This window comes from Siniperca chuatsi, linkage group LG21 (assembly GCF_020085105.1).
Source record: "Siniperca chuatsi isolate FFG_IHB_CAS linkage group LG21, ASM2008510v1, whole genome shotgun sequence".
Lineage (NCBI taxonomy): Eukaryota > Metazoa > Chordata > Actinopteri > Centrarchiformes > Sinipercidae > Siniperca > Siniperca chuatsi.
In genome coordinates, this window is record NC_058062.1 from 24,900,039 (window position 1) to 24,916,028 (window position 15,990).

General features: G+C 42.0%; 1 protein-coding gene across 3 annotated transcripts; it reads right to left on the reverse strand.

Moving 5' to 3' along the window:
• Positions 1-1,437: 1,437 nt before the first annotated feature.
• On the reverse strand, positions 1,438-9,554 carry LOC122869578 (nitric oxide synthase interacting protein). Of its 3 annotated transcripts, none has more exons than XM_044182753.1 (10): positions 9,399-9,554; positions 9,121-9,226; positions 8,809-8,942; positions 8,633-8,714; positions 6,378-6,513; positions 5,346-5,497; positions 4,084-4,200; positions 2,582-2,586; positions 2,317-2,425; positions 1,438-1,793 (listed from the first exon to the last, which is right to left on the reverse strand). In XM_044182753.1, exons 2-10 carry the CDS (start codon positions 9,178-9,180, stop codon positions 1,722-1,724), a joined length of 867 nt encoding a protein of 288 aa, XP_044038688.1. In that variant the 5' UTR covers positions 9,181-9,226; positions 9,399-9,554; the 3' UTR covers positions 1,438-1,721. The 3 variants fall into 3 exon arrangements, with proteins under 3 accessions (XP_044038688.1, XP_044038687.1, XP_044038686.1); XM_044182752.1 differs by having other exon boundaries at positions 2,516-2,586; positions 8,809-8,914; positions 9,399-9,553; XM_044182751.1 differs by having other exon boundaries at positions 2,516-2,586; positions 9,399-9,553.
• Between the last annotated feature and the right edge of the window lie 6,436 nt (positions 9,555-15,990).

The window sequence follows — 15,990 nt, forward strand, 5'->3', positions numbered from 1 at the left end:
GCCTTACTCGTTGCAGGTATTTGGCAGTTGCTGTTTTCTTTTTTACCTCTTCGAGGTTGCCATTTGCTTGTGGTATTCCAAGGTATTTGTACCCATCCTCAATGTCTGCTATTGTTCCTTCTGGGAGTGAGACCCCTTCTGTGTGGACTACCTTCCCTCTCTTCGTCACCATTCGACTGCGCTTCTCAAGCCCGAATGACATCCCAATGTCAGAGCTGTAGATCCTGGTGGTGTGGATCAGTGAGTCCATGTCCCGCTCGCTCTTAGCATATAGCTTGATGTCATCCATGTAGAGGAGCTGATGGTGGCCCCATTCCTGAGTTGGTATCCATAGCCAGTCTTGTTGATTATTTGGCTGAGGGGGTTCAGACCTATGCAGAACAGCAGTGGGGACAGAGCATCTCCTTGGTATATGCACACACATTTGATGGATACTTGTGCAAGTGGCTTGCCATTGGCCTCAAGGGTGGTTTTCCACAGCCTCATCGAGTTTGCAATGAAGTCTCTTAAAGTCCTGTTGATGTTGTACATCTCCAAGCATTCAGTGATCCATGTGTGCGGCATTGAGTCATATGCATTCTTGTAATCAATCCAGGCAGTGCACAGGTTGGTGTGTCGGGTTCTGCAGTCTTGGGTGACTGTTCTGTCAACCAGGAGTTGGTGTTTGGCTCCTCTGGTTCCTTTGCCGATGCCCTTCTGTGCTTTGCTCATGTATTGATCCATGTGTCCACTTATCTTAGCCGCGATGATGCCTGACATGAGCTTCCATGTTGTGGAGAGACAGGTTATTGGCCGATAGTTGGATGGGACTGTACCCTTTGCGGGATCCTTCAGGATCAGGATTGTGCGCCCTTCGGTAAGCCATTCAGGGTGCGTCCCATCCCTTAGCAGCTGGTTCATTTGTGCTGCTAGGCGCTCGTGGATATATATATCTATCTATCTATATATATATATATATATCTCTCTATATATATATATATATCTCTATCTCTATATAGATATCTATCTAGATATATCTATCTAGATATATCTATAGATAGATATATAGACAGACATATTTCTATGACTTATTTGTTCACTGATATACTGTATAATTTTTGTATGTGGTTTTGTTTCTGTGAGAAGCAAAAAAGGTAACTGCAACTAAATCTCATTTTACACCAGTTATAAAATGATAAACAAATCAACCTTCTACCTTGTACATATATGTGTTTTATAATCATGTGAAACTAATCCTTAATTTTATTTAACTTTTTATACATTTTGCAGTACATGGCAATGAATCTATGATCGAGAGATCAATCCATTTGCTTCTACTTAAAATGAACGCAGTGTTTCTGCAAAATCTATCAAGTTTGCAGCCTGACAGAGGGACAGGCTTTGAGGTCGAATAACAAAGAATAGTCCTTTTGCCAATAATCAGCTCTGCAGAAAGAATGAATGGAATAATCTGTCTTTTATTGACACGGTGAAGCCATAACCAACTTTTTAAAGATAAAATGTTATTCAGGAGGGAATTGTATTTCACATGACTGACAAACTGTGTGGTTAAAAAAAAAAAAAAAAAAAATCAAAGGCCATCAAAATAGGTGAAAGTTGTCGACACGCTGGCAGGAGTCTGCTACAAAAACACATCACCCATTACACTCCACAGAACTACAGTGAGGATGTACAGGAAATCATTGTGACAATGCTGTGCAGTCCTCAGATCCTCCATCGTCTCACACTTGCATCACTGGTCGAGCCTCTTTGGCACGGAGGTCAACCCCGGAGGCAGCGAAGCCAGTTCCACCCTGTCAGAACACATTACAGACCATCAGCACCACTTCAACACTATGTGACAAGTTCACGTCTGAGTACAAATGCAGTCTGGAGAAATTTGGGAGACTAAAGTAAGAAAAAAGTAAGTCCTGTTGCTGCATTAGTGTGCAGCACAGCAGTAAAAGACAAAAAGCTAAAAGTCTGCAACTCTAAATGGGCTTTCAGACAGTGAGCCGTTACCGCCGTGTCTGCCACCGGGCAACATCTAGTGGACAGCAGCAGGGGCAACACCCCCACCACCCTCCATCTCCTGACCTCAGCAGCGTGGATGCCATCGTGTCTACATCGGAAGCAACGGAGGCGGCGGCGGCAACCACTCGCTGTCTGAAAGCACCTTAAGATATATGTCATGTCAGTCTCCTTACCCGGGAGATGATTAAATCCAATGTACAAGAAAAGATTTTGGGAATTCATGAAACAATTCAAAATGAAAGAATCTTGATTCTGATGGGAATTCACCCCCCCCACCCCTACACAGGAGTACCCCCTACATACCCTCTGCAGTGGTATGATGTCTTTGTCGGACAGTTTGTCTCCAGTCACCGGATCAATCATGTCCTTCTTGATCAACTTCTCCACACACTCCTGAGTGACCACAGCACCCCTGAACACAGGACAGAGAGTGTGTCAGAGTCCTAACAGAGAACACTTCACATGTGGGTGTCAGAGGGGAGGTAGACATGTTGGCACTCACGAGGGTCTCAGAACAGCGCAGGGAACACTGTTGCCCAGGGTGTCTCTGGTTACTGCACATACATACCTGTCCTGAAGAGAGAAGACAGGATTATACCATACTACCAATAGTGTAGAGGAAACACATCTGTTCACAACACATAGAACAAGACCCGAGCATGATGTGCTGCTCTGTTTTACATCACGTATCCTGAAGATAATGGGTTTAATGGTGAGACAAAACAAGATGTTTTTTGGAAACTGGTGGTCTATTTCTCTATTTTCTGACATTTTGCAGAATAAATTGTTCATTCGTTAATAAGATTAATTGATAATGAAAATAATCACTAGTCAACATATAGCTTTGAGGCCATATCCACATTAGTGCAGACATATTTCAAATTGGATTTCATCCACTATATCATTTTCACACTGATTTCTTACAGTTCACCTTCAAACTTGCCTACTGTCAAATCTCTTTCCTTCCCTTTTTGTGGGCAACAGACGTGTGTGTTTGGCATCATCTTGTAAGGTGTGGTTGAGTTTTCAGAGACATGCCCAGACACTAAACTGATTTCAGTATGAGTAGAAAACAGATATTTGACTGAAGCTCAGGAATGGCAGTATTTTCTATTCACGCAGAAGAGAAACTGAAAGATAAGAAAATGACTTCACTTGTGGTGTGTGATGGACTGCTCTGACAAACAGAAATAAAGTCAGGGATGCAAACTCCTCAGGGGTGCAAAAGGTGACAAAGATGCGAATCCTCTAGGGGGGTCTGGGGGCATGCCCCCCTGGGTATACATTATTTTTAAGTATCAGCTTTAAAATGTGGATTTACAGTCGATTTTAGCATGAGGATATAGAGAAAAACTCACCCTGGAATTATGACATTGCTATACAAACAGAACATCTTGTGTGTGCTGTTTGGTCAATTAAAAGACAGAGCGTAGATATGATGTATAAAGCAAATTGTTTACTTACGTCGTGGTTAAGACAGTACTAGCCTTGCTAATATTATCTTAGCATGAAGAAAATGGAACCATCAGGGGCTAATGTTAACATTAAGTTGGCACTTTTCATGGAGGAGCTCAACTTATGTTGTAATTGTCAGTAACGTTAAACGAGTCTTCCCAGAGCCCTAACATCAGCAACGTTATTTGGAACAACAAGTACGCAAGCTAACGTTAGACTCCACGGAAACAACATTCACACCTAATGTTACACCCATCGGATCTACACGAATCACACGCAACCTATGTTGGATGATTTTCGCCAAAAGGTGACAGGTTTGCACCACTGTAAAGTTAAATAAAGAGAACGCTGCAGGTGCTCCCTACACTGGCTGTCAGTTCCAACTGCTCTGCAAAGTGACGACAAGTTGGCCATCAGACGTAAATGAAATGTTTGTGTGTACCTCAGGCTGGGGCAAAGCGTTCATACTTGCGATGGTGTTGTGATGTGACACGGTTGTGGAGAAGGCCTTACTAAATGTTTGTTAGCAGTAATGTTTGGTTAAGTTATTACCAACAAATGGTGCTAGTGGTGCATGGGACAAGATTTCAGCCGGTATCACTGACGTAAACTGACCTGGCGGGTGAGCAGGGCCACTCGGTCCAGGCTGGAGTCCAGCGGGGTGAAGCGCACTGCGATAAGCTCATTCATCTTAATGTGTCGTCCTGACATGGGACATAACACAGCCTTACTCTGACAGACATTAGGGAAGGAGAGAAAGGGCAGCAATTAAAAAAGGGACATCTGCACGTTACATTTCACATAACATTACTTCAGTCCAGCAGTGGAAAGCTGGGATTGCTCAGTGACAGACAAAGACAGGTTTCAATCTTTAAATCCAGAGTCCACCTGACTCCTGCCTTTAAAACAGTGTCAACATTTAACAGAGATATACAAAATAAACAGCATCAACTGTTTTAAAGCAAACAGGTGAACCTGGCAACAACTCCACCCGCACACACTGTGCGTGACACAAGTCTAAAACCCACTAGAGGCCGCAAGGTGCATGACACCTGCTGGAAGACCCTTTTTCACTGCTCCTCTGTTTTTCCTGCTACAAATTTTAAATGCAAATCAAAATGAAGTCTGGTGTTGAGATAGAAGTGTGATCTGTAGTGGTTTCTCTGAGCAGTGATGAATTTTTGGTCACTTTTCTTACTTTCTTGTTTGTATAAATATTAAGAAGCAGGTTCAGCTTAATGCTGCTAGGAGAGAATCTGTGGTTGCGGGAATTTTTCCTGGTAATCTATCACGTAATAGTACAAATACTGTATCTTGGTTTGAATCAAAGTTTTGGACAGATGGAAGGACAGACAGAAGCCCTCTTCAGACAGGTATTCAGAATATGTAACAAGCTGGCTTGATCTATTTGTTAGCGGTGGCTTTTTTGTCATTCAGACAGATGTGAGTTTTATGTAAATTTTCCTTACATCAGACATGACAGCACATTTACGGAAAGAGCCACAATGCTTAATTAATAAACTTATTTTACAGCTGAAGCCTTAACCTTTATGTTAATCTGACGGCATTTAGTTCAGCCTTGTGCGGTGATGAGAGTGATACAGACATGTTGCAGGTTCGACAGGTTTATGTGAAAGTGGCCGGGGTGCTTATTCGGTACAGAGACCGACATGTAGAATTGCCATCAGATTAACATAAAGGGGGGCCTGTCTGACAGGGGCTAACCTTTCTGACAGGTAACATCACCAACCTGCTGCTAGCGAGACACAAGAGCGCTCAGCTACAGTATTTCCTATGAATTCAACCCCTTCATGTAATTTACAACAATGTGTGTTGAAGGACTAGACCGCCCTGACATGGCAGGAGAAGCCACTCACTGGTTTCTTGAGCAGGGTAGGCTTGGCCTCCGGTGTCAGAGAAGGGATCCAGAAACTGGGCAGGCTCTGGCTGGACGTGGCAGCTGAACCAGCGCTGGAGGCTTCTGCTGGGCTGCTGTCTGTCCTGCCCTTCTCACTCCCTTTGTTCTGCCCTGAAGGGAAAAACACTACACTTTCTACTGTCTCAACATTGCAAATGCATTTCACAAACAATTGTTTTAATTGTGACTGGAAGCAATTTAAAGAAATTTTAAGCAAATAATAAATTGGGACAAGATCAAGACATGGTTGTATTGCCCACTACAACCATTGAACATGGAGGGCTTTGGAATGAGGGAGGGGGAAGACAGACTGAACCTTCCAATCACAAGCTGCTTCTTCCACCTTTACGCCATCACTGCCACATTACATTTCATCGGAGTGATAAAGTCATTCCTCTTTTGAACCAACATATTCTACTACTACACTACGCTGCCATCTTGGCCAGATCTTCCTTCTAAAAGAGATCATGTATCTGCAGAGGTTAAAAAAAAAAAAAAGGTAAAATGAATACTGATATTTATCAGCACATTTTAGTGTTAACGTGTTAACACCCGGCGAGTGATTTGATCTGCGTCTCAGTACAGAAGGAGTTACTGTTATCAGGTAGCATTTATGAGCTGCGGTCAAACGTTACACTTGTTGCTATTTATTTGATTAGTTATTGGTTTATTTGACGTTATGCATTGCTGTTGTCATGACAACAGGAAGAAAAATGCAGTTCAGCTGAATTAAAACACAATATAGGTGACCACACGGACTCCGCAGAGACTCCGCAGAGGAACCAGTCTGCCCCTCTCCTCACCAGGTGGTGTTGTGATGCACAGTTCAGGCGTTTCAGGGTGGGTGGAGATTCTTTGCAATAACGACCTGAAGTGCTGCTAATGTGGAAGCAGGTTGCTTTTTCAAAATTAGCCAACTTAGTGTGGACAGGGTTCAGTGAGACAGAGGGCTTGCAGTAATATACTGAAGCCAAGCACCACAGACGCGTACCAGATGTGAATGGGTTGATGGGTTTGGACACAATGCTGTTCTCCCTGGTTTTAAACCTCTCCACCCTCTCTCTTTCCTCTGACTTGGACTCAAGTTGGCTGTTGCTCTTCTGCGCTTGCTTCTGCTTCTCATACGCCTAAAGAATTGAAGGAAGAAAACACAGCTGAGTTATTGGTAATCATGACGGGAGCAGTTTTTTGTCTGAGGGAAACATCTGGCTCTTTAGCTGCTGCTCCGCTGCGTTCAGCAGCTGCTCTCTGACGGCGTCTGTCTGCTGTCTGCTGCTGAGCAGCTCGAGTTCGGAGGCTTTTCTCTGAAAACGACGCTCTGAGAGGGAACCAGAACAGTGACAGATGAACAGCGAGCTGAGAGTCACCTAAAGCTCCGTAAAAAGCTCCGTCCAGCCGAGCGGAGCTGCAGGTTCGGCTGATGATTCTCTGGAGGGTCATCACTAAGAGAGACGCCTTTCAAAATGTCACACTGTTTTCAAACTGACATTTGATAGATTGTAATTGATATTTTTTACAATAGCCACTTTAAACATAGAAGCACGGTTTAAATAGTACTTTGGTTATTCTTATTCATTATGCTTACATTACGATACTCATCTCCCAGACAGATGTCATTGTGAAGGTTACAGAACCTCTGCTTCGTGCTTTTACATCTTCCGGTTACATTGGGGAAATGCCCTCTAATAGTCATACTAGTTTATTATGTTATATACAGGCCACGCTCTCTAGAATGCCACACAGATGTGTTTTCTGAGCCGACGCCCGTCAGCAGGACGGCATCATTCCTCAGTCTGATAAAAAACACCTGTTACACGTGTTGTAAAATGCATCTGTTTAAGATGTGACAACAGTTTGGTTAGGTTTAGGGAAACATTGTGGTTTGGTTTAAATGACTACTTTGTTAAGGTTAGAGGATCTTCGTCGTCATGGTTACAATAATAAACACATGGTTACGGGTATTCTTCAATAATCAACAGAAAGAAGAAGCAAAAATGAAAAAGAATTGATCTGTATTTATATATGTCAGGGACATGAACCACATAACCATCGACACGTCATCGACAGACTCACTGGAGGAAGTCAACTGTGGCTGATGAATGTCAGTCTCTCGCCCAAAAATGGGGCTTATGACGTCAGCTGTCCAGTGACGGTCGGTTAAGTTAAGAAGGACTTCCTGTCGCCTTTCTCTGTGATTGATCATTTTAAACGTCAACACAGCTTCATTAATCTGGATTCATGTTAACTTTGTCAGACATTACTTTATCAGCGCAGCTCGTTCAGTCGTCTGACAACAGAAAGAGAAAGACATACAGGCGGGGGCCAAATGAAAGGCAACACCTGGACAAAAGAGTGGAGAAACACATCGGCTGCCTCGGTGCAGCAGCGCTCCCTGAACCGTTTGGAGAGGATCAGTCACCTGACCTCAGCCCAGTGTCACACCTGTGGAAGGTCTCGGCCCAGCGTGTCAGACAGCGCTCTGCAGCAGCGTCTCCATCAGACCAGATGATTTAATATAAACCTTCAGATCTGCGTGGGGACGTCTGTCTCTGCTGCCGTCTGTCCTTTAGCTGGTGTCTCTACCTGCTGCACTCAGGTGTGTCTGACCTCAGAGACGAGCTGCTTAAATAAAGGCTGGATATATAACTGAGGGAGCAGCTAGTGGAGGAGGCGTTCGTCCTCCAGCAGAGCTCCTCAGACTCCAGCAGCCCTGAAGCTGCTCTGGAGGCTCAGGCCGGACTCCACACCGACACACTTCCTGCTGCTGCTGTCAGCTGGCGCCCGTTTGTATGTAAACGAGAACTATACTGGGAATTCAACGGTGTTAAAACGACAGTAAAGGTGACCACAGAGAGCAGGAGGAGACTGAACGGAGGTGTAACGGTCCGTCAGCCTGCAGAGTCACTGCAGAGTAACCGGCTGTGTGTGTTGCTGTCCAGTTACAGTGTGGCAGCAGAGTTAACACTTAACTGTGTTCACACGTTTTAAACATCATACAGCACAGCTGTTCTCATTAACCTGTATTTATGTTAACTTAAGATTTGGTCAGCCACGCTGTCTGTCCCACTCCTTGCCAGATGTTGGCGCTGACACCATTTTTTGTTAGCCAACTGAAAAGAGGGCGAAGAAGAAGAGATTTTGCTGTATTTCTGTTCTTCAGGTGTTCCACTGTGAACAACGCTCTCTAGAAAAACAACCTTGAAACCTTAGCGTGGACGTGGTCTGAGACGGAAGTGCAGGGCTTACCTTCATCTTTTTGGCAATTTCTGTCTTCTGGTGCAGAATGTATTCAAGAATGGCCTGTTTTTCATACAAGTATCCATCTGGACTGAGGAGGCAACAGAAACAGGGCACACAATGTTTAGACATGCGGTCACGCGCTGAGCTCAGCAGTGTGTTTGGTGCTGGAGGGAGAGACATACGTCACCACAGGATCCTGGCAGGGCTGCAGGGACAGGCAGCAGCAGTCGAAGTCTTTGATGGCATCTTTGCCCAGTCGAATGCTCTGTGTTCCGTAACCAGACGCGGCTGAGCAGGGGGAGAGCCACACGACACGCTTACACGGAGTATTGGAAGATTATACAGGATATTATGTCCAAATCATAAATTGTATTTATATATATACAAATATATCACAGATGATCAAAAATCTGACCCTCTCCCCGTGTTTCAAGTTTCTTGCTACCCGCTTGAAGAGCAGCCATTACATGACTGAGACGTGACATGGCGCTCACCTGTATCTTTCTTCTTCTCGTGGTATGTGTACACAGCTCCGGCCGTGCAGTTCTTTCCATGGCGAGTCATTGTACTTCAGAGGTTTTTCTCATTTAATCAGCTAATCTAGAAGTGTTGGAAGGAAAAATGTGTTCATGTTGCTGTGGGCGTTGATGCTAACATTAGCTGCTAAACGTAAACATATAAAACTCACGCACAGCTTTAATGTATTCAGAAAAGGTTACATTAGAAAAAGACAAGCTGTGGCTACAGAACAGCTGGATAACGGCGTTATTACCTGTGCTGCTAACGTTAGCTGGAGAAGAAATGTGTGTTTAACAAGCACCAAACCATCGCTTCTGCTTCTTCTGCTGCTTCTTCTTCGGGGGTTTTATGGCAGCTTGCATCCTTCATGCTGCACCACTGCCACCTTCTGGTTTTAGTGCTCGTCAACGTCCCGTTGCTTTACGTTGCCGGTGTTTCCCGGTCGATGAGTTTCCCCCGTCCCTAATTCTGAACCGAAGAGGGCGCTACGGGAAACACGAAGGGGAACAGACTGACACAGACCTGTTCGCTTCATTCAGTGCCTCCACTTCATTTCCATTAACTCCCATTCCTACAAGCTGGAAATATTCATATTTTAGGTTCCTATTTCCTGTCTACTGTGGGAGGAACATGACTGCACACTCGACCTTTTTTCATAGATTTTTTTCTTTTGATTGTTAAGTCTTCGATGTTTTGGGATTTCCTTACTCGTCCCCATTTTGAACAATACACAGCTATTGCAGGTAGCCTAGTTTTCGTTGGAATTGCAGACACAATGGAAATTGGGTTCATAAAGGCAGACCCTGGAACTGAGCCCTCTTTAATCTATTTCACCTCTTCTGCTTCTTCTTCTTTGAGGTATCCTCAGCATTGCATTATTGCCACCATTAAGAGCAATTAGCTCTTGCAATGTACCCTCCCTTCAAGTAGTGTTCTTCAACCCAGCTCTGTCCAGTAAAGGAGACCAACCATAATCCAACAAACTCTTTCCTCTTCTATCAGACTACACATTCTTAGATGCATGATTTCTTGTCTCTCTGCTGCATATGTCCTGTGTTAGTACCAACCTTATCTCTTCACATATGTGAAGATTAGGCCACTACACTTACAATGTGTAGTGTGCAGTTAAAATACTGTTACAGTCCATGCATAGCATTGTACAATGAAACAGATTTGGGTTGCTGTAATTGTGCTTCCTGTCCACACTAGTGGGTAGCTTCCAAACATATAGACTTTTTAGTACAAAGTATGCTACAGTATGCTTCCAGAGTTTCCTTGCTGAGCTGTGGCAGAGGGATAGTAACACAGAGTGAATTTGGTACAAAAATACTATAACATTAGAAGATGTCCACTTGATTTGCCATGACAAGCCAGAGTTGAGACCAGGAGACAGAGTTGTAGTCCTACATGCTTCTCTGCGCTTCCAGAGCAGTTACCCATCCAAAACTCCTTAGTGACCACTTAAATTAATAAAACCAAAAGTTAACAGAAGAGTTATACATAAAAACCTTAACAATGAAATAGCACAACAAAACAGGAGAATTAAATGTGGACTCTTAAACATCAGATCTCTGTCATCTAAAGCTGTACTAGTGAACGATTTAATATCAGAGTATCATATTGACTTATTTTGTCTTACTGAAACCTGGCTGGGTCATTTGAAACACATTTTCTTTAAGTCAAGCCTGACATTTAGTATGTTTGGAAACTCATAAATATACAAATATGTAAAGTTGGGCCCATCTTTTGTGTAGTTACATCAGGGACATCAGTAAATGATAAATACTGTTTGGACAGCCAATCCTGATGTTCAGGTAGCTAGTGAGAAAACTAATATGTCCTGAACCAACAGTGATGTTAGCAGTGCATGTGTTCCCCTTACACGTACACGTCTTGTTTATTTCAGTGTGAACAGCAGCATTTCCTGCCTATGTGACTGTGGATTTCCTGTTAGCAGATCCCTACACCCACTGCAAATAAAGCTCCAACTAACAGATGCATAGAATGAAATGTTGCTGTCCGAAAAGAAATAACAATCACTAGCGGCGACACACATTTCTGCTGCTGTAAGGAGAGAAAAACATCATCCATAGCTGAGGGATGGAAGTGGCAGCTGTTTCTATACTTTATGCACGTTTTACCTAAATAAAGACTAGACTGGTTCAAAGCACTAACCAGAAAAAGCCAAACTTTCTTGTGCATTGACTGCCCTGGTTCTTCAGTATCCTAGTGGAAATGAAACCTTGAAACATTTAGAGAAAATTAATATATTTCTGTAGCATGATTTTCTTTAAGGATGCAGGAAAAAATTAATCATGATAAGTGTAATCAAGGAAGAGTAACTTCTTGCACAGATAAACACAATAGAGCTAGAAAACACCCTGTTGACCCTGCAGTTATCATCTTAGTTCATACCAGCAGGTCCAGAACAGACCATATAAGGTCAGATATTTTCAGGTTGTTAGGTTGCTATGGTGATGCAGTTAATATAGTCTGGAGTTAATGATGTGGTGAGAATGGTAAAGGATGCTATAGCAGATAAAAAAGTGGGACTAGACCTCCTTCATAAACAACTATCCCCCATAGACAGCCCGCCCAGCAGTTATCAGGAGCACTTCTCTTTATCTGCACTCTTTGAACATGAGCCCTTTACTATCATTCTATCAGCACCCAGCCCTCCAGCTCACCATCACTTCCCATCCCATCCAGCTGTACTGGCATAAACTAGTAAAGGGGATAACTTTCTTTCCTTCTTTTACTGAAATAGCACCCTAACCCCATTACTACCTCAGTAGTGCCCATTTAACATCCCTGCAGTGGAACTGCTCAGTGAAGCTATAACATCACAGTGAAGCTATGGCATTACAGTTATACATCGTAGTGAAGCTATGGCATCACAGAGAAGCTATATCACAGTGAAGCTATGACATCACATTTATACATCACAGTGAAGCTATATCATTACAGTGAAGCTATAACATCACAGTAAAACTATGACATCACAGTGAAGCTATACCATCACAGGGAAGCTATAACAACAATATCACAGTGAAGCTATATCATCACAGTGAAGCTATGACATCACAGTTATATAATCTATGCTATGGGGCAGCTGTGGCTTAGTGGTACAACGGGTCGTCCACCAATCGGAAGGTGGACGATTCGATCCTGGCTTAACCCAGTCGAAATGTCCTTGGGCAAGATACTGAACCCCAAATATCATCATCACAGTGAAGCTATAACATCACAATGAAGCTATAACATATCAGTGAAGTTATAACATCACAGTGAAGCTATGGCTTCACATTGACGCTATAACATCACAGTGAAGCTATAACATATCAGTGAAGCTATAACATCACAGTGAAGCTATGGCTTCACATTGACGCTATAACATCACAGTGAAGCTATAACATAAGTGAAGCTATATAATCACAGTGAAGCTATGGCATCACATTGTAGATATAACATCACAGTGAAGATATAACATCACAGTAAAGCTATATCATCACAGTGAATCTATGGCATCACATTGAAGCTATAACATCGCATACATTACAGTGGAGCTATCACAGCACAGTGAAGCTATATCATCACAGATATCATATCTTCACTGTGATATAGCTTCACTATGAAGCTATATCATACTTAAGCTATCGTATCACAGGGAAGCTGTATCATCAGTGAAGTTATCACAGTGAGGCTATAACATCACATACATCACAGTGAAGCCATAACATCACATTGCAGCAATGACATCACAGTGAAACTATATGATAGTGAAGCTATATCACAGTGAATCTATAACCAGTTATACATCAAAGTAAAACTATAACATCACAGTGAAGCTATGGCATCACATTGAAGCTATGACATCACAGGGAAGCTATACCATCAGAGTGAAAGTATATCATCACAGTGAGGTTTCACAGTGAAGCTATATCATCACAGTGAAGCCATGACATCAGAGAGACATCACAGTGAAGCTATGAAAGCACAGTGAAGCTATAAGAGGGAAGCTATAACAACACATAATCACAGTGGATATGACATCACAGTGAAGCTATATCGTACAGTGAAGCTATTCCATCACAGTAAAGTTATGCCATCATAGTAAAGTTATAACATCACAGTGAAGCTTCACAGTGAAGCTATAACATCACAGTTATAAATTACAGTGGAGCTATAACAGCACATTGACGCTAACTGTATAGTGAAGTTTTGAAATCACAGTGAAGCTATAACATCACAGTTATACATCACAGTAAAGCTGTAACATCACATTGAATCTTCATAGTGAATCTTTGACATCACAGTGAAGCTATAACAGCACAGTGATATGACATTACAGTGAAGCTATAACATCAGTGAAGCTAAAACATCCCAGTTATAGAGCACAGAAAAGCTATAACCACAGTGAAGATATGGCATCACTATGAAGCTATGACATCACAGTGAAGCTATCATATCACAGGGAAGCTATACCATCAGTCAAAATATATCATCACAGTGGTTTCAGTGAAGCTATAACATCACAGTGAAGCTATATCACAGTGAAGATATAACATCACAGTTATCATTACAGTGAAGCTATAACATCACAGTGAAGCTTTGACATCACAGTGAAGCTACATCACAATGAAGTCACATACATCACAATGAAGTTATAACATCAGAGTGAAGCTACAACATCACATATATAGTGGCTATAACCACAGTGAAGCTATGACATAGTGAAGCTATAACATCACAGTGAAGCTATGACATCATAAGGATGCTATAACTTCACAGTGAAGCTATGCCATCACAGTGAAGCTATGACATCACAGTGAAGCTATATCAGTGGATATGGCATTACAGTGAAGCTATGGCATCACAGTAAAGATATAACAGCACAGTCAACTATGACATCACAGTGAAGCTATGGCATCACATTGAGGCTATAACATCACAGCTATACATTACAGTGGAGCTATCAGCACATTGAAGCTAACTTCATAGTGAAGCTTTGAAATCACAGTGGCTATAACAGCGCATGAAGCTATGACATCAGTGGCTATAACATCAGTGAAGCTATGACATCACAGTTATACAGCACAGTGAAGCTATAACATCATAATCTTCTGTGATATAGCCACTAGGATATAGCTTCACTGACGTTAAAGCTTCACTGTGAAGCTTCACATTGAAGCTATGACATCACAGTGAAGCTATAACATCACAGTTATACATCACAGTAAAGCTATAACATCACAGTGAAGCTGGTATCGCATGACATCACAGTGAAGCTATCATATCACAGGGAAGCTATATCATCAGTGAAGGTATCACAGTGAAGCCATAACATCACATTGAAGCAAAGACATCACAGTGAAACTATATGATAGTGAAGCTATATCACAGTGAATCTATAACCAGTTATACATCAAAGTAAAGATATAACATCACAGTGAAGCAATGGCATCACATTGAAAATATGACATCACAGTGAAGCTATGACATCACAGTGAAACTGTATGATAGTGAAGCTATATCACAGTGAATCTATAACCAGTTATACATCAAAGTAAAGCTATAACATCACAGTAAAGCTATGACATCACAGTGAATCTATAACATCACAGTGAAGCTATGACATCACAGTGAAACTATGATAGTGAAACTATGACATCACAGTGAAGCTATAACATCACAGTTATACATCACAGTAAAGCTGTAACATCACATTGAATCTTTCATAGTGAATCTTTGACATCACAGTGAAGCTATAACAGCACAGTGATATGACATTACAGTGAAGCTATAACATCAGTGAAGCTAAAACATCCCAGTTATAGAGCACAAAAAAGCTATAACCACAGTGAAGATATGGCATCACTATGAAGCTATGACATCACAGTGAAGCTATGATATCACAAGGAAGCTATACCATCAGTCAAAATATATCATCACAGTGAAGTTTCAGTGAAGCTATAACATCACAGTGAAGCTATATCACAGTGATATAACATCACAGTTATTCATTACAGTGAAGCTATAACATCACAGTGAAGCTTTGACTTCACAGTGAAGCTACATCACAATGAAGTCACATACATCACAATGAAATTATAACATCAGTGAAGCTACAACATCACATATATAGTGAAGCTATAACCACAGTGAAGCTATGACATAGTGAAGCTATAACATCACAGTGAAACTATGCCATCACAGTGAATCTATGACATCACAGTGAAGCTATATCAGTGGATATGGCATCACAGTAAAGCTATAACAGCACAGTGAACTATGACATCACAGTGAAGCTATGGCATCACATTGAAGCTATAACATCACAGCTATACATTACAGTGGAGCTATCAGCACATTGAAGCTAACTTCATAGTGAAGCTGAAATCACAGTGAAGCTATAACAGCGCACTGAAGCTATGATATCAGTGGCTCTAACATCAGTGAAGCTATGACATCACAGTGAAGCTATAACATCATAATCTTCTGTGATATAGCTTCACTAGGATATAGTGAAGCTAGGGCATCGCATGACATCACAGTGAAGCTATCATATCACAGGGAAGCTATATCATCAGATATCACAGTGAAGCCATAACATCACATTGAAGCAATGACATCACAGTGAAACTATATGATAGTGAAGCTATATCACAGTGAATCTATAACCAGTTATACATCAAAGTAAAGCTATAACATCACAGTGAAGCAATGGCATCACATTGAAAATATGACCACAGTGAAGCTATGACATCACAGGGAAGCTATATTACCACAGATACAGTGGAGCTATCACAGCATATAGCATTATGAAGCTATAACATCACAGATAT